Below are 23,875 nucleotides of genomic sequence, written 5' to 3' on the forward strand. Positions count from 1 at the left end.
GGGTATTATGCTAAGGGAAATAAGTCAAAAAGAGAAAGACAAATACCATATGATTTCATTTCACTTCTATGTGGAATCTATAAAACAAAACAAATGAACAAACGTTAACAAAACAGAAACAGACTCATAGATATAGAGAACAAACAGTTGTTTGACAGAGGGGAGCAGGGTCAGGGGTGAGTGAAATAGGTGAAGGGGATTAAGGGTTACAAACTTCCAGCTACAAAATAAATGAGTCATGGGGATGAAATTATAGCACAGGGAATATAGCCAATAATATTGTAATAGCTTTGCAATGGTGGCAGATGGTAATTAGACTTATCGTGGAGATAATTTTGTAATGTATAGAAATATTGAATAACTATGTTGTGCACCTGTAACTAACATAGTGTTGTAGGTCAATTATACTTGAATTTAAAAAATAATAATAAGGGACTTCCCTGGTGGTCCAGTGGTTAAGACTCTGTGCTTCCAATGCAGGGGGCATGGGTTTGATCCCTGGTCAGGGAACTAAGATCCCACATGCCACGCAGCATGGCCAAAAAAAAGTAGTAAATAAAAATAAAATAAAATAAAATAAAATGTCTGGTTAATTTACGTTCGCTAGAGCCTATTAGATCCTTGAAATCTAGTATCACACTGTGTATTAAAACATGAACAGAGGGTTAAAAAGGACAAACAGCATACAGGGAAAGAATCAGAAAAGAGCTATGAAATGATGTCTTATCATAGCTGGCATTGTGTGTTTCTAAGTGTTTAATATCACTAGTAATCCTTTCTTCAAACGTATGGCTGTAGACATGTTCAATTTTAAGTTCATCTGGATATTCAGAGCATAATGTTTTTAATAATCTCCCTGTGTTTGATGCTTGTGCTGCTGTTTGGGTCCATGTCTGCAGTCCTTTCCTCAGCCCCTGTGGCTCCAGTGTCATACCCCCACTCCCCCGCCACCCATCCTGCATATTGCGGTTACCTTGTGCCCTTCACGGGGTTGTTGTTGCAGGGCTCCCACTTGCCAGATCCAACAATACTTGACTCTATGTAGTACCCGACCAGCTCCTTAGCATCTTTGGATTCCTCCCACGTAACGACAACTGATGTGTCTGTATTTCTGCTTGGGATGATATTGCTTGGCGGCTTGGGGATGTCTGAGAAAAGAGGGAAATGATGGTCCAGCCCAATGTGGTTTAGAAATTCATTCTTATCACATGTGCACAGACATGCACACACACATATATAAATTTTACACTAGTAGTCACATCAAACACACAGTTCTTTTATAATATATTTGTTAAAGCAGAAAGTTTTTTAAAATATGCTAGTTTGGGAGTACAATGAGAAACTAAACACCCAGGAACATACTAACCCCTTCCAGAAAAAAATACATTAGCAATACTGTTGAAACTCTTGGAGAAGTGTACTTTTCATAATAATTCATAATAATGAAAAATTTTAATGTATCAGTCAAGTACAGTCATCAATTACATTTATAATATGAAAAAAGGATGTCATGATTTTTACTTTTGAATATATATGTATTCCAATAAGATTCTTGCTTTGGAATCCTCTCTTGAACTGAAGTTAAATAAGTTTACAGTGGCTCAAGCAAACTCTATACTTACCAAGTTTGTCCTCGACCATGGTCACTTCCGTTGCCTCGGAGGGCTCACCAACTCCTGCTGAATTGGAACAGCGGACTCGGAACCGGTAGGATTTCCCCTCAGTCAAGTCAAACAGAGCAAAGCGGGGAGACTTCACAGGGAGCTCCATGTTCACCTGCTGCCAGTTTTCTGTACCTGCATCACACTGCAGCCAGAACAGTGGAATCCATTGAAAGCACAGAAAGAATAAACTGGAACTCTAAGCCAGGCATCTTGAAGTTCGTTTATCTGCCAACAAACTACTACCTGTTATGCAAGTTGGACTGCAAAAGAGATTTGGGGGAAATGGGGTATGAAACATCTGAAGTACACAGGATTATCTAAATCAAATATGGCTGTATTGTTGAACAAATATGCTGCTTTAATACTTCACTTCCTTTTTAACTAAATAAGATCATTGGTCTACTTACAAAAGTCCTTAATTTATTTAGATGATAGTTTGGGGTCAGATACTTTTCTAATTCTTAGGGTAGGTAATTAAATTTAATATGCTATGTTAGATACTTATACTTAAATTTCCATTATGTTGTTATGAACTGTGTTATTTTAATTGCGTTTTATTTAATGTCTCATAACATCATGCAGGTCTGTGCTCATAAACCACCTCCTCAGAAAGGCCCACTTGATCACCCTCCTTCCATCACCAATCTGAAAGCTTTATTTGCTCCTTTCCTATCTCTCTGTATCCCTTACTTACCCTGCTTTATTTTTCACCAAAACACTTATCAACACTTGAAATTAAATTATTTATTTGTTGTCTCCTTCATTGGAAAGTAAATTCCAGTGAAACAAGTTCAGGGAGCTGTCTTGTTCACTGCTATACCCCAGAGCCTGGAATTGTTATCTAGCACATAGTAGATAATCAACAATTTTTGTTTCTGAATTAATAAATTTTTCTGAATTCTGAATGCATAAAGCTAGTGTAAGATAAAGAAAATGTTATTTTTTTGCCCCTATCTTAGAATAAATAATGGGGAAAACCAATTTAAAGATATTTTATCCTTGAAATTAAATTGATCCACAGTGACTTTGAAACCCCTGAAAGAAGGGTGTGGTGTGTATTTGAGCTTAGGTACAGAATACAGTAAGAAAACTATCAGCAGTCTTCAGTAATCCTTTGTCCCCCTACTATTATAACTTTCAGCTCTGCCCAAGGTAGCAGAAGTGACTTTGCTCCAGAACTTCTAACAGCTTTAAGAGACTTTTCTGGAAATCCAAACCTTGTGATAGACTGGCCAGTTGTCAAGAATGATAAATCTGGGGGACAATAAGCTTGTTGGTGCGTCACTCAGCATAATCTTCATTGACTTGAAATGAGAGGCAATACGGTATGGTGAAAAGAGCTCAGAGGCGCCGATTCTGGTCCTAGCTTTGGTAACAAGGAGATGTGTGATCCTGGGAAAGCCACATTAGTGTCATCGTCTGTAAAATAAGCGAAGTTGACAAGCTAACCTCTGAAGTCCCTTGCAGTGCCTTTTATGATAATGTGTCAGTTGTGTGTGGGAGGATAGAGAGGATAAATTCCCCCAAACAGTCGATCTGCTTCCCACTGAGGGACAGAATTCTCCCAGACCTTTTATCCTTTAGTTTATGGCTTTGATTCATTTTGACATTTTCTCCCTTAGGGAACACATGAACATTTATCAGTCATTTACACTTTCATAATAAAAATAGTAGCTGCATTTCAGCGTGCTAAGAACTTTACCCCATTGTAACTCTTTAACCCCCTCAACTGTGCTCTGAAGTAGGTACTGTGGAGGTAATATTGTGTGATTACTGAGGTTTTCCCGAGGAGACTTAGGCTTGGGAAGGTTGAAAGGCAGCAATGTATAAGAGCTGGATATATGGACCTGAGCCAGACTGCTAGGGTTCAAATCCTAGCTCTTTCTCTTCCTAGTTGTGTGATCTTGGGCAAATTATATACCCCATCTATGCTTCAGTTTCCTCATCTACAAAATAGACATAATGTAAATGAAAGTATTTCCCTCATAGAATTACAGTAAGAATTAAGTGAGTTAACACATGCAGAGCTTAGAACAGTATCTGGTCCTTGTAAACATTAGCTATTTTTATTCCTTTGATAGAAACAGAGCTACCAAGTAATACAATCCTTGCCTCTGACATGACCAGACTTCTGATAGGGGAATGAGAGAAAGAGCTGAAAACATAAGACATCTGGGGAAAAATTGGGGAGCTGAAAAGAACATAGTAGGATGGAAGGGTTGGGAGTGCTGAGACCCGATTTATCTAATTCCTCTCAATATCAACCATTTCAGAGCTCACAGACATGGCATAACTGGTTGCAACCTGTCACCATGACAGGCAAGTTCGTCCTTTATGTGCAAATCCCAGGTAAAAAGTTCCATGAAGAAATGCAAGCACAGGGGTAACCAAAGAGGCAGCACTGCTGTAGGCATGAACATCCTGGGGATGGAAACTCGCCACAGGACGAGAGCATGGGAACATCTCCCTTAAGAAAGGTCAACGTATTAGATAGAAGTGGTTCATCAGAGATAATCTGAGACTTGGCTCAGGAGAATGGTCTAGCATTTGGACAGTTCCTCTGTAAATGTGCCCCAGGTCTCTGGATGTGTGCTGCTCCCCTACTACCTCAATGTCCTGGCCCTTTTGTCTGTCTGTGGTGCCTGTACAGGCCTCTTTACCCATGCCGCACTCATAAATGTCCCTTCTGTTCCATACGAACAGGTGCAGTGCGGGAAGAACATTTAAATTTTAACCTGGCTCACGTATCTAGGCCTGGAAAGGTGACAGACTTTCGTGGAGAAATTCGAGTTTATGTGACCAGAGGAGATGCTCAACAGAAGCTAAAGTTGACTCATCTCAAGAAAAGGCCTTGGTAGTAGGTTCTTACTGTGTCATTATTCTAAGAAAGGTGGTAATTACTGTCACAGAGCTTATTCAGAACTGTCTTCATGTGGAGCATTTCAAAAGGATTCACTGGGGAGGGTGTATTAAACACCACAGGAAGTGAATGTTTATCACTCTTTGTCTTGTCCTCTATTAAAAAAAATTGAGGGAAAAAATTTTTAATCAAGAATGCTACTCAAGTTATATTTTATTTGAAGCTAATATCTAGAAAATATAAAAATTAATAAAAATAAAAATTTTTAGTATTATTTTGATAAAATCAGAATTTCTTTGAAGATGTCCATATTACACGTTGAAGAGATGATCCACTTATTGTTACCGATTTGTTAGGGATAAGAAGCAAGTGAGGAAAGCTCCTCAAAGATGTGAGTTAAATGTCCTCATCAAAGAAAAGTATAATAATTAATAAAGGGAAACCACAGACCCTAGTGTTTTTAGCTCCAGTATAATTTTCTCAAGAGCTGCTAATCAGAAATAATTAAAAGGCCATAAAGATAGTCGAATATTGCTTTTATGTTGTTACCTAATTTGCAGATGTTTGCCTACACCTATATTCCTATGATATCTATTCTCTTGTAATAATTGTCAGGGAAGGTGATCTAATAGGTGTTCTGAAATTGAATGATCAGAGTAGCATTAAAGGTAAAAGAGAGGACTCTAGGAAAATTAATTGAGCTCCATAATATTTTTGCAAAAAAAAATGACCTTTTCTATGATTTTTCTATGAAAGCAAAATGTAAATGATACCTTAACATGCTATCACAGAATTTTATAAAAATAAAGTATAACAAAAAAGTACAAACAGTTGTTTCATTCATTGTTCTAAAAAGTGGTGCATAACTGCCAATAAAAATGTTCTTACATACAAGATAAGATAAACTTATTTTAATTTTTTTCAATTATATCCTAATCAAAACCTTCTTAACAATGGATTTTGAACCTCAGTTTCAGCACATTCTCTTTAAATGCCCTTTTCCAGTACCAATGTTCCCTTTAGGCGCGGACTTCCTCCGCCCACCTCGGGCCCTGTGCCTTGCCTGGCAGGTGCTCCCCTGTGCACTTGCAGCTGGGGTAGCTCCCCCAGATAATGTCTTGTCCAGGTCTTGCTTTTCTCCATTTTCTCAGCATAAATACTTATTAGAACTCCCCTCAAATATGGGTATAGGATAGATTCACATGTAATTCTCATCATTCCACCCATTTTAGGCCTTCATTGTATGCTGCCCTCCAAGATAACTACAATATAATTGTAAGATATTTGAGGGAAAGAACTAGCCAGTATCTTTCTTGATTGTAACCCCTGACCCCACCCTCCCACCGGCACTTAGAGTAGTGCCAGCCAAGCTCGAGGGAGCATGTGAGGACTTTCTGTCTTCACTCTCGCAGCCATTTGAAAGTATTGTATCTTCTATTCCTCTCGCCCATCTACCCTTCCTGCAGAAGGACAAGTGCAGAGAGATGAAAAGGCATTTCTAGGGCAAGGGAGACAGAAAAAGTGTCAAGAAAACAGTGTCACAGAGGCAATCTACAGTTTCAGGAACATTTCTCTTCTTAGAACGGTTATGAGTTGGGGTCTGTGGACCTTGTAGGAGTCTATGGGTGACCCTCAGGGATCCATAAACCCCCTGAACTTTAAGGCAAAGTTCTGTGTGATACACATTTTTCTATAGAAATTGTTTACAGTTTATAAGAGTTTAAAAAGTTCAGGACACAATAGAAATTTAATCTCTACTTCCTTAAAGAAAACTTGAAGAAGTGTTAAAGAGGTATAATGTCGATCCCAGAGTCTTACCTTTTCTACAAAGTAGAGGATGCCCTCATGGCCACGCTGACGGGGGGGCTTCCAGCTCAGCACCACGTAGCTCTGTGTGGCCTCGATGACAGAGAGGTCTGTGGGGGGCCCGGGAACAATACCCTCTGAAAAACAACAGGGAATAGTGAGGGGCACACACTGGGGAAGCCCAGGGCACTCAAGAGTCACAGAGGGAGGAAGAGCTAATTACTGCTCCACAGTAAAAAGAAGTACCTTGTCTCTAAACTTCCTCCTAAAACTTTCATTCATTCATTCATTTATTCATTCAAAGCCACAATTTTACTTTCTTTGCTTGACAATTTTAATTTCCTTACAGTCCTGAAAAACAGTAGCAATGATACAAGTTATGTTTTCTGCACATCTTACTTTTTTAAAATAAATTTATTTTATTTTTGGCTGCGTTGGGTCTTTGCTGCTGCGTGCAGGCTTTCTCTAGTTGTGGCGAGCGGGGGCTACTCTTCATTGTGGGGCGTGGGCCTCTCAGAGCGGTGGCTTCTCTTGTTGTGGCTGGCAGGCTCTAGAGCACAGGCTCAGTAGTTGTGGTACACGGGCTTAGTTGCTCTGCGGCATGTGGGATCTTCCCAGACCACGGCTCAAACCTGTGTCCCCTGCACTGGCAGGTGGATTCTTATCCACTGTGCCACCAGGGAAGCCCTTCTGCGTATCTTAAATCAGCTTTTTGACAGAATATCTTTTCAAGTATGCTTGGGTGGCAAACAACCTTGGAATATAGAAATAGTATATCCTCTAGGTCAGAGAGTTGTTTCTGACCAGAATAGTAAAGATAATGTCTTTCTCCAAGAAACTTTGAGTAGGTTGGTGAGCAGCTCCCTTGTAAGACTGGGGTTTCCTAAGGGCAAGCTTTCTCAGCTGTGACGCAGATCTCTGCATGGGCAGCGTCCACATGTGTGGCTCCACATCGCCCTGTGGGGCTCAGGGAAGCAGGGGGACCAGTGAGAACACGAAGCTCATGCTGTCCGCTGTGCTGTGGGTAACAGAGCCCTTTCTCTCAGACCCGGGAGTCTCATGCCTTTTGTCAGCATCTATGAAACTGCTATGAAACTTGCTGGCTCGTAAGTAGGGTGATGTTTCAGACCCTCCACAGTTCTTGACATTGGAGTGGCCCTTCCATGTGAAACAAGTAAAGTAATGAGCAAAATATATGAAATGACCATTTATAGACATTGGACATCAGTCATCATAGGACAATGATACCCCATAGCTGGAAAATTAGATGAGCCCTACCACTGTCCCAGCTTACTGTCTGGAGGGAGTTTCAAGGCAGCAGCTCAGGAAGAGAAACCCAGGTGGAGACTGGCAGTCTCCCTGAGTGGAGGAGAAGAAGCTGTAATTCCAGGGAGGGCAAAGTGTGCACAGAGAGAGTCATGGGGAGGAAAAGGCTTCACAGAGAGAAAGGCTTCAGAGACTTGAGGGGGTCCCTTTGGAGTATTCACCTGAGTATTGATCAGCACACGCATACAAGGAAAGCACCTGAGGCCGGGAACACCCACACAAAAGAACTGGAGGGAAAAATTCTCAAAGCTCTCAAAGGACCTGGGAGAGTTCATCTTCCCACCAGCCAGACTGGAAATCTCCTAACTCATGGGGCATCCGGTAGAGCACTCAGAAAAGTACTACCTCTGTAATTCAGCCAAATTACGGCTACACTAAAGGCTGCTCTGATTCCACCAAACAAAAGCAAACCTTGAAAGAATCAAATTGTTTCCCCAGAACAAAGCTCAAGAATATTTATAGACATAAAAAAATATCCAACACCAAACAACATAAATTCAAAATGTCTGGCATGTCATAAAAAAAAAAAAATGGAGGATCTAGGGGAAGATGGCGGAAGAGTAAGACGCGGACATCACCTTCCTCCCCACAGATACACCATAAATACATCTACAAGTGGAACAACTCCTACAGAACACCTACTGAGTGCTGGCAGAAGACCTCAGACCTCCCAAAAGGCAAGAAACTCCCCACGTACCTGGGTAGGGCAAAAGAAAAAAGAATAAACAGAGACAAAAGAATAGGGACGGGACCTGCACCAGTGGGAGGGAGCCGTGAAGGAGGAAAGGTTTCCACACACTAGAAGCCCCTGCGCGGGCGGAGACTACGGGTGGCGGAGGGGGGAAGCTTCGGAGCCACGGAGGAGAATGCAGCAACAGGGATGCAGAGGGCAAAGCGGGGAGATTCTCGCACAGAGGACCGGGGCCGACCGGCACTCACCAGCCCGAGAGGCTTGTCTGCTTACGCACCCGGATGGACGGAACTGGGAGCTGAGGCTTGGGCTTCGGTTGGAGCGCAGGGAGAGGACTGGCGGCGTGAACATAGCCTGAAGGGGTTAGTGCACTACGGCTAGCCGGAAGGGAGTCAGGGAAAAAGTCTGGACCTGCCGAAGAGGCAAGGGACTTTTTCTTCCCTCTTTGTTTCCTGGTGCACAAGGAGAGGGGATTAAGAGCGCTGCTTAAAGGAGCTCCAGAGACAGGCGCGAGCCGCGGCTAAAAGCGCGGACCCCAGAGACGGGCATGAGACGCTAAGGCTGCTGCTGCCGCCACCAAGAAGCCTGTGTGCGAGCACAGGTCACTCTCCACACCCCGCTTCCGGGGAGCCTGTGCAGCCCACCACTGCCAGGGTCCCGGGATCCAGGGTCAACTCCTCCGGGAGAACGCACGGCGCGCCTCAGGCTGGTGCAACGTCACGCTGGCCTCTGCTGCTGCAGGCTCGCCGCGCACTCCGTGCCCCTCCTTCCCCCCGGCCTGAGTGAGCCAGAGCCCCAGAATCAGTGGCTCCTTTAACCCCGTCCTGTCTGAGCGAAGAACAGACGTCCTCCGCCGACGTACAAGCAGAGGCGGGGTCAAATCCAAAGCTGAACCCCGGGAGCTGTGCGAACAAAGAAGAGAAAGGGAAATCTCTCCCAGTAGCCTCAGGAGCAGCGGATTAAATCTCCACAATCAACTTGATGTACCTGCATCTATGGAATACCTGAATAGACAACAAATCATCTCAAATTGAGGAGGTGGACTTTGAGAGCAAGATTTAGGATTTTTTCTCCTTTTCCTCTTTTTGTGAGTGTGTATGTGTATGCTTCTGTGTGAGATTTTGTCTGTATAGCTTTGCTTTCACCATTTGTCCTAGGGTTGTATCCGTCCTTTTTTTGGGTTTTTTTACTTAAAAAAATTTTTTTTCTTAATAATTATTATTTTATTTTAATAACTTTATTTTATTTTACCTTACTTTATTTTATTTTATTTTATCCTCTTTCTTTCTTTCTACTTTTTCTCCCTTTTATTCTGAGCCGTGTGGATGTAAGGCTCTTGGTGCTGCAGACAGGAGTCAGTGCTGTGCCTCTGAGGTGGGAGAGCCAACTTCAGGACACTGGTCCACAAGACATCTCCCAGCTCCACGTAATATCAAACGGCGAAAATCTCCCAGAGATCTCCATCTCAACACCAACACCCAGCTTCACTCAACGACCAGCAAGCTACATTACTGGACACCCTACGCCAAACAACTAGCAAGACAGGAACACAACCCCACCCATTAGCAGAGAGGCTGCCTAAAATCAGAATAAGTCCACAGACATCCCAAAACACACCACCAGACATGGACCTGCCCACCAGAAAGACAAGACCCAGCCTCATCCACCAGAACACAGGCACTAGTCCCCTCCACCAGGAAGCCTACACAACCTACTGAACCAACTTCAGCCACTGGGGAGAGACACCGAAAACAACAGGAACTATGAACCTGCAGCCTGCAAAAAGGAGACCACAAACACAGTAAGATAAGCAAAATGAGAAGACAGAAAAACACACAGCAGATGAAGGAGCAAGATAAAAACCCACCAGAAGTAACAAATGAAGAGGAAATAGGCAGTCTACCTGAAAAAGCATTCAGAATAATGATAGTAAAGATGATCCAAAATCTTGGAAATAGAATAGAGAAAATGCAAGAAACATTTAAAAAGGACCTAGAAGAACTAAAGATGAAACAAGCAATGATGAACAGCACAATAAATGAAATTAAAAATACTCTAGAAGGGATCAATAGCAGAATAATTGAGGCAGAAGAACGGATAAGTGACCTGGAAGATAAAATAGTGGAAATAACTACTGCAGAGCAAAATAAAGAAGAAAGAATGAAAAGAACTGAACACAGTCTCAGAGACCTCTGGGACAACATTAAACACACGAACATTCGAATTATAGGGGTTCCAGAAGAAGAAGAGAAAAAGAAAGGGACTGAGAAAATATTTGAAGAGATTATAGTTGAAAACTTCCCTAATATGGGAAAGAAAAATAATTAATCAAGTCTAGGAAGCACAGAGAGTCCCATACAGGATAAATCCAAAGAGAAACACTCCAAGACACATATTAATCAAACTGATTAATTTTGATTAATCAAATGATTAATCAAAATTAATCATATTTAATTTAATCAAAATTAAATACAAAGAAAACATATTAAAAGCAGCAAAGGAAAAACAACAAATAACACACAAGGGAATCCCCATAAGGTTAACAGCTGATCTTTCAGCAGAAACTCTGCAAGCCAGAAGGGACTGGCAGGACATATTTAAAGTGATGAAGGAGAAAAACCTACAACCAAGGTTACTCTACCAAGCAAGGATCTCATTCAGATTTGATGGAGAAATTAAAACCTTTACAGACAAGCAAAAGCTGAGAGAGTTCAGCACCACCAAACCAGCTTTACAACAAATGCTAAAGGATCTTCTCTAGGCAAGAAACACAAGAAAAGGAAAAGACCTACAATAACAAACCCAAAACAATTAAGAAAATGGTAATAGGAACATACATATCGATAATTACCTTAAATGTAAATGGATTAAATGCTTCCACCAAAAGACACAGACTGGCTGAATGGATACAAAAACAAGACCCATATATATGCTGTCTACAAGAGACCCACTTCAGACATAGAGACACATACAGACTGAAAGTGAGGGGATGGAAAAAGATATTCCATGCAAATGGAAACCAAAAGAAAGCTGGAGTAGCAATTCTCATATCAGACAAAATAGACTTTAAAATAAAGACTATTACAAGAGACAAAGAAGGACACTACATAATGATCAAGGGATCGATCCAAGAAGATATAACAATTGTAAATATTTATGCACCCAACATAGGAGCACCTCAATACATAAGGCAAATACTAACAGCCATAAAAGGGGAAATCGACAGTAACACATTCATAGTAGGGGACTTTAACACCCCACTTTCACCAATGGACAGATCATCCAACATGAAAATAAATAAGGAAACACAAGCTTTAAATGATACATTAAACAAGATGGACTTAATTGACATTTATAGGACATTCCATCCAAAAACAACAGAATACACATTTTTCTCAAGTGCTCATGGAACATCCTCCAGGATAGATCATACCTTGGGTCACAAATCAAGCCTTGGTAAATTTAAGAAAATTGAAATTGTATCAAGTATCTTTTCTGACCACAACGCTATGAGACTAGATATCAATTACAGATCTGTAAAAAATACAAACACATGGAGGCTAAACAATACACTACTTAATAACGAAGTGATCACTGAAGAAATCAAAGAGGAAATCAAAAACTACCTAGATACAAATGACAATGGAGACATGATGACCCAAAACCTATGAGATGCAGCAAAAGCAGTTCTAAGAGGGAAGTTTATAGCAATACAATCCTACCTTAAGAAACAGGAAACATCTCGAATAAACAACCTAACCTTGCACCTAAAGCTATTAGAGAAGGAAGAACAAAAAAAACCCAGAGTTAGCAGAAGGAAAGAAATCAAGATCAGATCAGAAATAAATGAAAAAGAAATGAAGGAAACGATAGCAAAGATCAATAAAACTAAAAGCTGTTTCTTTGAGAAGATAAACAAAATTATAAACCATTAGCTAGACTCATCAAGAAAAAAAAGGGAGAAGACTCAAATCAATAGAATTAGAAATGAAAAAGGAGAAGTAACAACTGACACTGCAGAAATACAAAAGATCATGAGAGATTACTACAAGCAACTCTATGCCAATAAAATGGACAACCTGGAAGAAATGGACAAATTCTTAGAAATGCACAACCTGCCAAGACTGAATCAGGAAGAAATAGGAAATATGAACAGACCAATCACAAGTACTGAAATTGAAACTGTGATTAAAAATCTTCCAACAAACAAAAGCCCAGGACCAGATGGCTTCGCAGGCGAATTCTATCCAACATTTAGAGGAGAACTAACACCTATCCTTCTCAAACTCTTCCAAAATATAGCAGAGGGAGGAACACTTCCAAACTCACTCTACGAGGCCACCATCACCCTGATACCAAAACCAGACAAAGATGTCACAAAGAAAGAAAACTACAGGCCAGTATCACTGATGAACATAGATGCAAAAATCCTCAACAAAATACTAGCAAACAGAATCCAACAGCACGTTAAAAGGATCATACACCATGATCAAGTGGGGTTTATTCCAGGAATGCAAGGATTCTTCAATATATGCAAATCAATCAATGTGATGCACCATATTAACAAACTGAAGGAGAAAAACCATATGGTCATCGCAATAGATGCAGAAAAAGCTTTCGACAAAATTCAACACCCATTTATGATAAAAACCCTGCAGAAAGTAGGGAACTTTCCTCAACGTAATAAAGGCCATATATGACAAACCCACAGCCAACATCGTCCTCAATGGTGAAAAACTGAAAGCATTTCCACTAAGATCAGGAACAAGACAAGGTTGCCCACTCTCACCACTCTTATTCAACATAGTTTTGGAAATTTTAGCCATAGCAATCAGAGAAGAAAAGGAAATAAAAGGAATCCAAATCAGAAAAGAGGTAAAGCTGTCACTGTTTGCAGATGACATGATACTATACATAAAGAATCCTAAAGATGCCACCAGAAAACTACTAGAGCTAATCAATGAATTTGGTAAAGTAGCAGGATACAAAATTCATGCACAGAAATCTCTGGCATTCCTATACACTAATGATGAAAAATCTGAAAGTGAAATCAAGAAAACACTCCCATTTACCATTGCAACAAAAAGAATAAAATATCTAGGAATAAACCTACCTAAGGAGACAAAAGACCTGTATGCAGAAAATTATAAGACACTGATGAAAGAAATTAAAGATGATACAAATAGATGGAGAGATATACCATATTCTTGGATTGGAAGAATCAACATTGTGAAAATGACTCTACTACCCAAAGCAATCTACAGATTCAATGCAATCCCTATCAAACTACCACTGGCATTTTTCACAGAACTAGAAACAAAAAATTTCACAATTTGTATGGAAACACAAAAGACCCCGGATAGCCAAAGCAATCTTGAGAACGAAAAATGGAGCTGGAGGAATCAGGCTCCCTGACTTCAGACTATACTACAAAGCTACAGTAATCAAGACAGTATGGTACTGGCACAAAAACAGAAATATAGATCAATGGAACAGGATAGAAAGCCCAGAGATAAACCCACGCACATATGGTCACCTTATCTTTGATAAAGGAAGCAGGAATGTACAATGGAGAAAGGACAGCCACTTCAATAAGTGGTGCTGGGAAACCTGGACAGGTCCATGTAAAAGTATGAGTTAGATCACTCCCTAACACCATACACAAAAATAAGCTCAAAATGGATTAAAGACCTAAATGTAAGGCCAGAAACTATGAAACTCTTAGAGGAAAACATAGGCAGAACACTCTTATGACATAAACCACAGAAAGATCCTTTTTGATCCACCTCCTAGAGAAATGGAAATAAAAACAAAGATAAACAGGTGGGACCTAATGAAACTTCAAAGCTTTTGCACAGCAAAGGAAACCATAAACAAGACCAAAAGACAACCCTCAGAATGGGAGAAAATATTTGCAAATGAAGCAACTGACAAAGGATTACTCTCCAAAATTTACAAGCAGCTCAATAACAAAAAAACAAACAAGCCAATCCAAAAATGGGCAGAAGACCTAAATAGACATTTCTCCAAAAAAGATACACAGACTGCCAACAAACACATGAAAGAATGCTCAACATCATTAATCATTAGAGAAATGCAAATCAAAACTACAATGAGATATCATCTCACACCAGTCAGAATGGCCATCATCAAAAAATCTAGAAACACGGGCCTTCCCTGGTGGCGCAGTGGTTGAGAGTCCGCCTGCCGATGCAGGGGACACAGGTTCATGCCCCGGTCCGGGAAGATCCCACATGCCACGGAGTGGCTAGGCCTGTGAGCCATGGCAAAAAAAAAAAAAAAAAAAATCTAGAAACAATAAATGCTGGAGAGGGTGTTGAGAAAAGGGAAAACTCTTGCACTGCTGGTGGAAATGTGAATTGGTACAGCCACTATGGAGAACAGTGTGGAGGTTCCTTAAAAAACTACCAATAGAACTACTATATGACCCAGCAATCCCACTACTGGGCATATACCCTGAGAAAACCATAATTCAAAAAGAGTCGTGTACCAAAATGTTCATTGCAGCTCTATTTACAATAGCCAGGAGATGGAAACAACCTAAGTGTCCATCATCGGATGAATGGATGTGGCACATATATACAATGGAATATTACTCAGCCATAAAAAGAAACGAAATTGAGCTATTTGTAATGAGGTGGATGGACCTAGAGTCTGTCATACAGAGTGAAGTAAGTCAGAAAGAGAAAGACAAATACCATATGCTAACACATATATATGGAATTTAAGAGAAAAAAATGTCATGAAGAACCTAGGGGTAAGACAGGAATAAAGCCACAGACCTACTAGAGAATGGACTTGAGGATATGGGGAGGGGGAACGGTAAGCTGTGACAAAGTGAGAGAGTGGCATGGACATATATATACTACCAAACATAAAATAGCTAGCTAGTGGGAAGCAGCCGCATAGCACAGGGAGATCAGCTCGGTGGTTTGTGACCACCTAGAGGGGTGGAATAGGGAGGGTGGGAGGGAGGGAGATGCAAGAGGGAAGAGATATGGGAACATGTTTATATATATAACTGATTCACTTTGTTATAAAGCAGAAACTAACACACCATTGTAAAGCAATTATACTCCAATAAAGATGTTAAAAAAAAAAATGACCAGGGAATTCCTTGGTGGCCCAGTGGTTAGTGTTCTCGCTGTTGAGGCCCTGGGTTCAATCCCTGGTCAGGGAACTAAGATCCCAACAGCCATGAGGCACAGCCAAAAAAAAGAAAACAAATCACCAAGTATGCAAAGAAGCAAGAAAATACAACCCATGATGAGGAGAAAAATCAATCAATGATACAAAACCAGAAATGTCACAAATGATAGAATAGTAGACAAGGACATAAAGTTATTATAAATGTATTCCATATGTTCAAGAGGCTAAAGATTAAAGATGATAATTAAAGACATGGAAAATATTAAAATAATACAAATTAATTTCTAAGATGAAAACTACAAAGTCTTTTACAAAGAATACATTGCCTGGAATTCACAATAGGTTAGAGGCTAAAGAGGAGAAGAATAATGAAAGTAATGACATAGCAGTAGAAAGTAACACAGAAAGAAATGAAACACGGAAAGAAAAAAAGACTGATAGGAAAAATGAGCACAGCATCACTGAGCTTTGGTTTCAAGAGGCATGTAATTGGAGTTCCTGAGGAAGAGAAGAGAGAGGGGAGTACAGAAAAAAATATTTAAAGAAATAATGTGAAAAAAATTTTCCAAATCTGATGAAAACCATAAATACACAGATTCAAGGAACTTGCAAACGCCAAGCACATGATATGAAGGAAACTACACAAATGCACATCATAATCAAATTTCTAAAGCCAGTGATAAAGGGAATATCTTAAAAGCAGACATGGGAAAAAAAATACATTACATACAGAAAAACACAAATAAGAATGACAGGGAAAAAAATGATAGCAGTCATTCTTACAGTGCAGACCTATATTACAATGGACCAACCTCCAAAGAAAGACTGTCAACCTAGAATTCTATAGCTGGTGAAGATATAGTCCAAAAATGAAGACGAAATACAGACTCTCGCAAACATACAAATAATAAAATAATTCGTAACCAGCAGGATTGCACTACAAGAAATATTAAAGGAAATGCCTTAGGTGGAAAGAAAATCACATCAGATGGAAATCCACATCTACACAGAGAAATAAAGAGCAACAGAAATGGTAAAAATGTGAGTGAATACTGAAAACATTTTTCGTACTTTTAAAATTTCTTTGAAAGCTTTGTGACTGTTTGAACCAAAATAATAACATCGTATCATAGAGTTTATAATATATAAACAAATAAAATATATAACAACACCACCATGGCTAGGAGGGGTAAATGGAATGATACTGCTGTAAGTTCTTATACTACATGTGAAGTAGGATAATATTACTTGAAGGTACATTGTCATATGATGTATATTATAAATTCCAAACTACTATAAAAGAAAAAATAATTATAGCTAATAAGATAACGTAGGTAAAATGGAATAATAAAAGATATTTAATCCAAAAGAATGTAGAAAGAGGGAAAAGAAAGCAAACAAATAGATGGAACGGATAGAAAACAACTAGCAAGATGGTAGATTTAAATGCAGCCATATCAATAATCACATGAAGTGTAAATAGCTCAAGCACCCCAATTAAAAGGTAAAGATTACCAGATTGCATAAAAAGGCAAGGCCCAATTATATGCTGCCTACAAGAAACATGATTTAAATACAAAGACACATAGGTTAAAAGTAAAAAGAAGGAAATCATATGTCATGCTAACACTAATCAAAAGAAAGCTGGGGTCATTATATTCATATCAGACAAAACAGATTTCCAAGCAAAAATGTATTACCGTGGATAAAAGGAGTCACTTCCTAATATTAAAGTGGTCAGTGCATAAGAGGATATAACAATAAAAATATTTATGCATCTAATAACAAATCTTCAAAACACATGAAACCAAACCTGATAAAACTACAAGAAGCATTTAAATCCACCATTTAGTTGGAGATGTCACCACTATTTTAACAATAATTGATAGAGGGGCTTCCCTGGTGGTACAGTGGTTAAGAATCTGCCTGCCAAAGCAAGGTACACAGGTTCAAGCCCTGGTCCGGGAAGATCCCACATGCCGCGGAGCAACTAAGCCCGTGCGACACAACTACTGAGCCTGCGCTCTAGAGCCTGCGAGCCACAACTACTGAAGCCCGCATGCCTAGAGACCATGCTCTGCAACAAGAGAAGTCACCGCAATGAGGAACCCACGCACCACAACGAAGAGTAGCCTCCGCTGGCCACAACTAGAGAAAGCCTGCGTAGCAACGAAGACCCGACGCAGCCAAAAATAAATAAATTAAATAAAATAATTAAATAAAATAATTGATAGAATGAGTAGATAGAAAATCATGAAGAATAAAAGACTCAAATGAAATCCCAGCAGGGTTTTTTGTTTTTTTTTTTAAGAAATTGATAAGCTGATTTTAAATTCTACATGGAAATGCAAAGACTTAGAACAGCCAAAACAACTGTGGGGGAAAAAAAAAAGATTAGAGGACTTATACTACCTGATTGCAAAACTGTGAAGCTTTAAAAAAAACATGAAGCTTATAAAAGCTACAGTAATCAAGACAGTGTGGTACTGGTGTAGAGAAAATAAAATTGACCAATAAAGATTCCAGAAATAGATCCACAAATATACAATCAACTGATTTGGACAATGGTGCTAAGGCAATTCAATGGGAAGAAAATAATCTTTTCAACAGATATTGCTGAAATAACTGGAGAGCCATATGCAAAATAATAATAACTTAGACCCTTAATCCACACAATATAGAAATAATTAATTTGAAATGGATCATAGATTGAAATATAAGAGCTAATGCTATAACATGTCTAGAAAAAAAAAAAAGGGAGAATATCTGAATGAACTTGGATTTGGCAAAGATGTCAAATATGATGCAAAAATAGCAAATAAGCACATGAAAAGGTGCTCAACAGTATAAGGGAAGTGCAAATTAAGACCACTATACACCTACTATGAAATACCACCATGGTACAAAACACCACTATGCACCAATGAGAAAGGCTAAAATTAAAAACACTGACCATACCACGAACTGGTTACAGTGTGGAGCAGCTGAAACTCTGGACTACTGCAGATGGGAATGTAAAATGGTACAACCATTTTGGAAAACAGTTGGCAATTTCTTTAAAAATTAAACAAACACCTATCAGATGACCTAATCATTCAAACCCTGGGTATTTATCCAAGAGAAATGAAAGTGTATGTCCACAAAAACACTTAACAAGGAGGTTCATAGAAGGTTTCAATGGTGAAGGTATAAATAAGTTGGAATAAACTGATACATGCATCAATATGGATAAATCTCAGAATAATTATGCTGAGTGAAAGAAACCAGACAAAAATGAGTATGATTCCATTGATCTAAAATTGTGGACAACACAAACGATAGTGACAGAAAGCCGATCAGTGATGGTCTGGAGATGAGGAAGGGGCAGGAGGGAGGTATTACAGAGGGGTATGAGGAAATTTAGGGGTGATGAATATGTTCATTATTTTGATCACGGTGATGGTTTCACAGGTGTTTGCACATGCAAAATTTATCACATTGCTCATTTTACAGACATGCAGTTTAGTGTATGTCATTATACCTCAACAAAGCTCTTAAAAAAAGCGATTCTCTGACAACATAAGTTACTTCATGATCTCCAAATATTTGAGAATGTTCTTTCCAAAACACTTAAATAATATACACTGTAGCCTCACAACAAAAGCCAAACTGCATAGCAGAGCACTGGCAATACTGTCTGGGGAAAACGTGGTTTTTACCTGTCGGTTCCTCCTCAGTGACAATGATCTGTCCAGTCCAGGGTGCTGAAGGGCGACCTGACAGAGATAAATACAAAAATCAGAAACATTCACAAATGCAGTTCAGCTGCACTGAGAAATTGGTAAACTGGCCAGATTAGTCCCAAATGGGTTTGTTACTAGTTTACTTATGTACCTTCTTAGTGAGTCTTACCAAGCATGCACATGGTATTTTGGGGAGAGGGGGCATAGTCTCTGTTCTCAAACAACTCACAATCTGCTAGATTCCACGTTTCCGGAACTGTACTGACACAGGCGAGGTAAACAGCCTGTGTTCATACACTGTTCCCCATGTATCTCCTGAAACACATAGGCTCTCTCACCCTTCTTGAGAGATAGCATTTAATTGGGAGAAACCTTTCAGGAACAATTGTAAGCCAGGCTGTTATTTATGTAATAATGAAGATGAAAGGGGAGAGGGGCGCTGATTCTGCAGTAAAGCTCAACGAAAGAGATTTCTTTCCATTAATTTTGAAAGTGTTATTTACAAAGGAAAGCAGTTTAGATCCCGAGTAAGGAAAATGAGTGAGACAGGCAGTATAAAGTTAAAGAGGAAATTCATTTCTGTGATATCAGAAAGACATCAGAAAGAGAGAATGATTCAACTCCTGCTTCAAGTGAGGGACTTTTCACCAGAGTGTGTGCAAAACCAGAAAGGTAACAAGCAAGATAATTGATTTTCAATCCCAACAAATCTTACTTTCATTGAAAGTTATTAAAGAGGAGTAAATGAAAGTATGAGATGGAATTAGGAAAGAGGGAGAGAAGTTGGACAGTGGGTGAAAAGTGATTGGAGAGTAATCAGGGAGCCTGATTAGAAAAGTCTCCAGAGAGAAGGTGACATTATTTTACTTAGATTTTTATGATGCCACTACATGTACTTAAGGTCAAGAATAACACTGAAAATGTTATAAATGGCATAGACCAGGAGTTCTCAACTAGGGTGATTTTGCCCCCCCCAGGGACATATGATAATGTCTGGAGACAATTTTGATTGTCATGATGGGGGTTGGGGGGGGAGGGGGGGAGAAGGGAGTGGGGGGACCATAGGCATCTAGCGAGTAGAGGCCAGGGATGCTGCTAAACATCCTACAATGCACAGGACAGCCCCCTACAACATAGAATTACCTGGCCTAAAATGTCAATAGGGCCAAGGTTGAGAAATCTGGTATAGACTGAAATGTGAAATTCCAACAATTCTGTTAATGCCACTTTAAGGTCCCTATTATTAAGGATGCTGTATTGGTTCCTATGAAACAAATGCAGAGCATAATTCATGTACCACAATTTTTTTTTTTAAAGAAGATGTTGGGGGTAGTTTATTAATTTATTTTATTTATTTTTGCTGTGTTGGGTCTTCGTTTCTGTGCGAGGGCTTTCGCTAGTTGTGGCAAGTGGGGGCCACTCTTCATCGTGGTGCGCGGGCCTCTCACTACCGTGGCCTCTCTTGTTGCAGAGCACAGGCTCCAGACGCGCAGGCTCAGTAGTTGTGGCTCACGGGCCTAGTTGCTCCGCGGCATGTGGGATCTTCCCAGACCAGGGCTCAAACCCGTGTCCCCTGCATTAGCAGGCAGATTCTCAACCACTGCGCCACCAGGGAAGCCCCATGTACCACAATTTTGACATTGAGACTTGGAGGCTAAATATATGAAAAGATTATTTTTGACTCTAACACAGAAACACGAGTACAGATCAGACACGATGTGTCGTAAATGTGTTTTTCCTTTGATATAAAGAAATTCACAGTGTTGAGTATTAATGCTCTAAGGGATAAATTCAAGATTAAGAAAACTACCTTACAATTTTAAGAAAATGAACCAGAAATAAAAGTATATTTGAACTGTGCTAATAAAATGAAAAAAAAAAAAAAAAAAGCTCTCCAGCCTTTTGGTATTCATATTTCATTTCAAACACAATGCCTGTAACTCAGTCAAATTAGGCAAAGTTTTCTGAATCAAATAAAAATAACATAAAATAAAGCCCTTAGTGAACAGATGAGTCAAAAAACAAATACTTTTTTGTTTTTGTCTTTTTTTCCCCTGGATTTTTCTGATCAGTAAAGGATTTCTTATTCTCTTCTCCCTCTAGTGGAGAGTGGAGAAATCACCTTGCAATAGGATCTATTTCAGGCATATAAAAAAAATTCAAGATGATCCTGAAAAATGAAAAATACTTACTTTTAAGTCTAGCTTTCTCAGCTGGATCCAGAGCAGCCACAGGCTCGGAAACACGAGAGGGGAGGCCTATTCCAGTTTTGTTCACAGCTCGAACTCGGAATATGTAAGAACGACCTTCTATCAATCCAGTGACTGGGAAACGAGCAAACTTCACAGGTGTGTCATTACACTGAGACCAGCTGTCTGTGCCCACCTCACACCTAAGGGAGAGAGAGTGATGGACAAAACAGAAAAAAACAGAGCTGGATGAATCAGACTCCCTGACTCCAGACTATACCACAAAGCTACAGTAATCAAGATAATATGGTACTGGCACAAAAACAGAAATATAGATCAATGGAACAGGATAGAAAGCCCAGAGATAAACCCACGCACCTATGGTCAACTAATCTATGACAAAGGAGGCAAGGATACACAATGGAGAAAAGACAGTCTCTTCAATAAGTGGTGCTGGGAAAACTGGACAGCTACATGTAAAAGAATGAAATTAGAACACTCCCTAACACCATACACAAAAATAAACTCAAAATGGATTAAAGACCTAAATGTAAGACCGGACACTATAAAACTCTTAGAGGAAAACATAGGAAGAACACTCTTTGACATAAATCACAGTAAGATCTTTTTTGATCCAAAAATAAACAAATGGGACCTAATGAAACTTAAAAGCTTTTGCAAAGCAAAGGAAACTACAAACAAGACAAAAAGACAGCCCTCAGAATGGGAGAAAATATTTGCAAATGAATCAACGGACAAAGGGTTAATCTCCAAAATCTATAAACAGCTCATGCAGCTCAATATTAAAAAAACAAACAACCCAATCCAAAAGTGGGCAGAAGACCTAAACAGACATTTCTCCAAAGAAGACATACAGATGGCTAAGAAGCACATGAAAAGCTGCTCAACATCACTAATTATTAGAGAAATGCACATCAAAACTACAATGAGGTATCACCTCACACCAGTTAGAATGGGCATCATCAGAAAATCTACAAACAACAAATGCTGGAGAGGGTGTGGAGAAAAGGGAACCCTCTTGCACTGTTGGTGGGAATGTAAATTGATACAGCCCCTATGGAGAACAGTATGGAGGTTCCTTAAAAAACTAAAAATAGAATTACCATATGACCCAGCAATCCCACTACTGGGCGTATACCCAGAGAAAACCATAATTCAGAAAGACACATGCACTCCAATGTTCACTGTAGCCCTATTTACAATAGCCAGGTCATGGAAGGAACCTAAATGCCCATCGACAGACGAATGAATAAAGAAGATGTGGTACATATATACATTGGAATATTACTCAGCCATAAAAAGGAACGAAATTGGGTCATTTGTAGAGACGTGGATGGATCTAGAGACTGTCATACAGAGTGAAGTAAGTCAGAAAGGGAAAAACAAATACCATATATTAACGCATATATGTGGAACCTAGAAAAATGGTACAGATGAACCAGTTTGCAGGGCATAAATAGAGACACAGATGCAGAGAACAAACATATGGACACCAAAGGGGGAAAATGGCGGGGTGGGTGGTGGTGTTGGGATGAATTGGGAGATTGGGATTGACATATATACACTAATATGTACAAAATAGAGAACTAATAAGAACCTGCTGTATAAAAAAATAAATAAAATAAAATTCAAAAAAAAAGAATCTTACTAGATTTGTAAAAAACGGTGCATTTACATAGAGGGATACTTTTACAAAGGTAGATAGTTATGTTTTTAATTAAAATACAGATGCATATTTTTAAAAAAAGAATATATCTAAAACTTCACAGTTCATCATTATTCAATGATGAAATAACGTGGAAACATTTAGTGTACAGTTATAAATAAAGTATAATCTATTATAAATATTTCTCTGGTTGGTACTGAGCCCAGTAGGCATATACTTACTTACTGCTATAAATATTAAGTTTAATCCACCTTGGTACAAACCTGTCATACTACAGTGGCATAGATTATCTGCCCCTAGTGGTTTACAGTCAGGGTTTATTACTCAAAAATGGAAGAGAATTGGAGCAACTATCTGAAAAGAAACTAAGTCAGACAATAATGTATTTAGGTCAATAATCTAAATTTGTTTCTAAATTGGCCAAGCTCACTGGATAATTCATATGTAAGACCCATTTACTATAAATATAAAGCCTCTAAGTTTTGGAGAATGTAAACAGCAACGATTTGTAGATAAAACAGTTTAATACTACGGATATTTGTTATTTCTTTGTCAGACTTGAATCCTGTGATATAAATGAGATTTTCTTAGTATTCTTAGAGTACTATTCTTTAAATTACTTAATATTCTTAAATTACTGACATACTAATAATATGGACATTAAGCATATTGAATACCAGCTATTTCATCTCTAAAGTGGCCTCTATTAGGTGAACAAATTCATAATATTCTCGCCAAATTAGTGACTTGGGTTGGTAGT

The 23,875-nt window shown here is 39.2% G+C and overlaps 1 protein-coding gene across 1 annotated transcript in view; it reads right to left on the minus strand.

The window, feature by feature from the left end:
- Positions 1–23,875, minus strand: part of MYOM1 (myomesin 1) — a 143,520-nt gene that overhangs the window by 62,304 nt on the left and 57,341 nt on the right. Inside the window, exons 12-16 of the mRNA XM_029226169.1 lie at positions 21,432–21,631; positions 19,216–19,272; positions 6,343–6,467; positions 1,623–1,806; positions 974–1,148 (exon numbers count right to left, since the gene is read on the minus strand). Coding sequence (XP_029082002.1) covers positions 974–1,148; positions 1,623–1,806; positions 6,343–6,467; positions 19,216–19,272; positions 21,432–21,631 — 741 coding nt within the window. The remainder of the gene's footprint in view (positions 1–973; positions 1,149–1,622; positions 1,807–6,342; positions 6,468–19,215; positions 19,273–21,431; positions 21,632–23,875) is intronic.

This window comes from Monodon monoceros, unplaced genomic scaffold (genome assembly GCF_005190385.1).
Source record: "Monodon monoceros isolate NGI ecotype Baffin Bay Population unplaced genomic scaffold, NGI_Narwhal_1 Super_Scaffold_1, whole genome shotgun sequence".
Lineage (NCBI taxonomy): Eukaryota > Metazoa > Chordata > Mammalia > Artiodactyla > Monodontidae > Monodon > Monodon monoceros.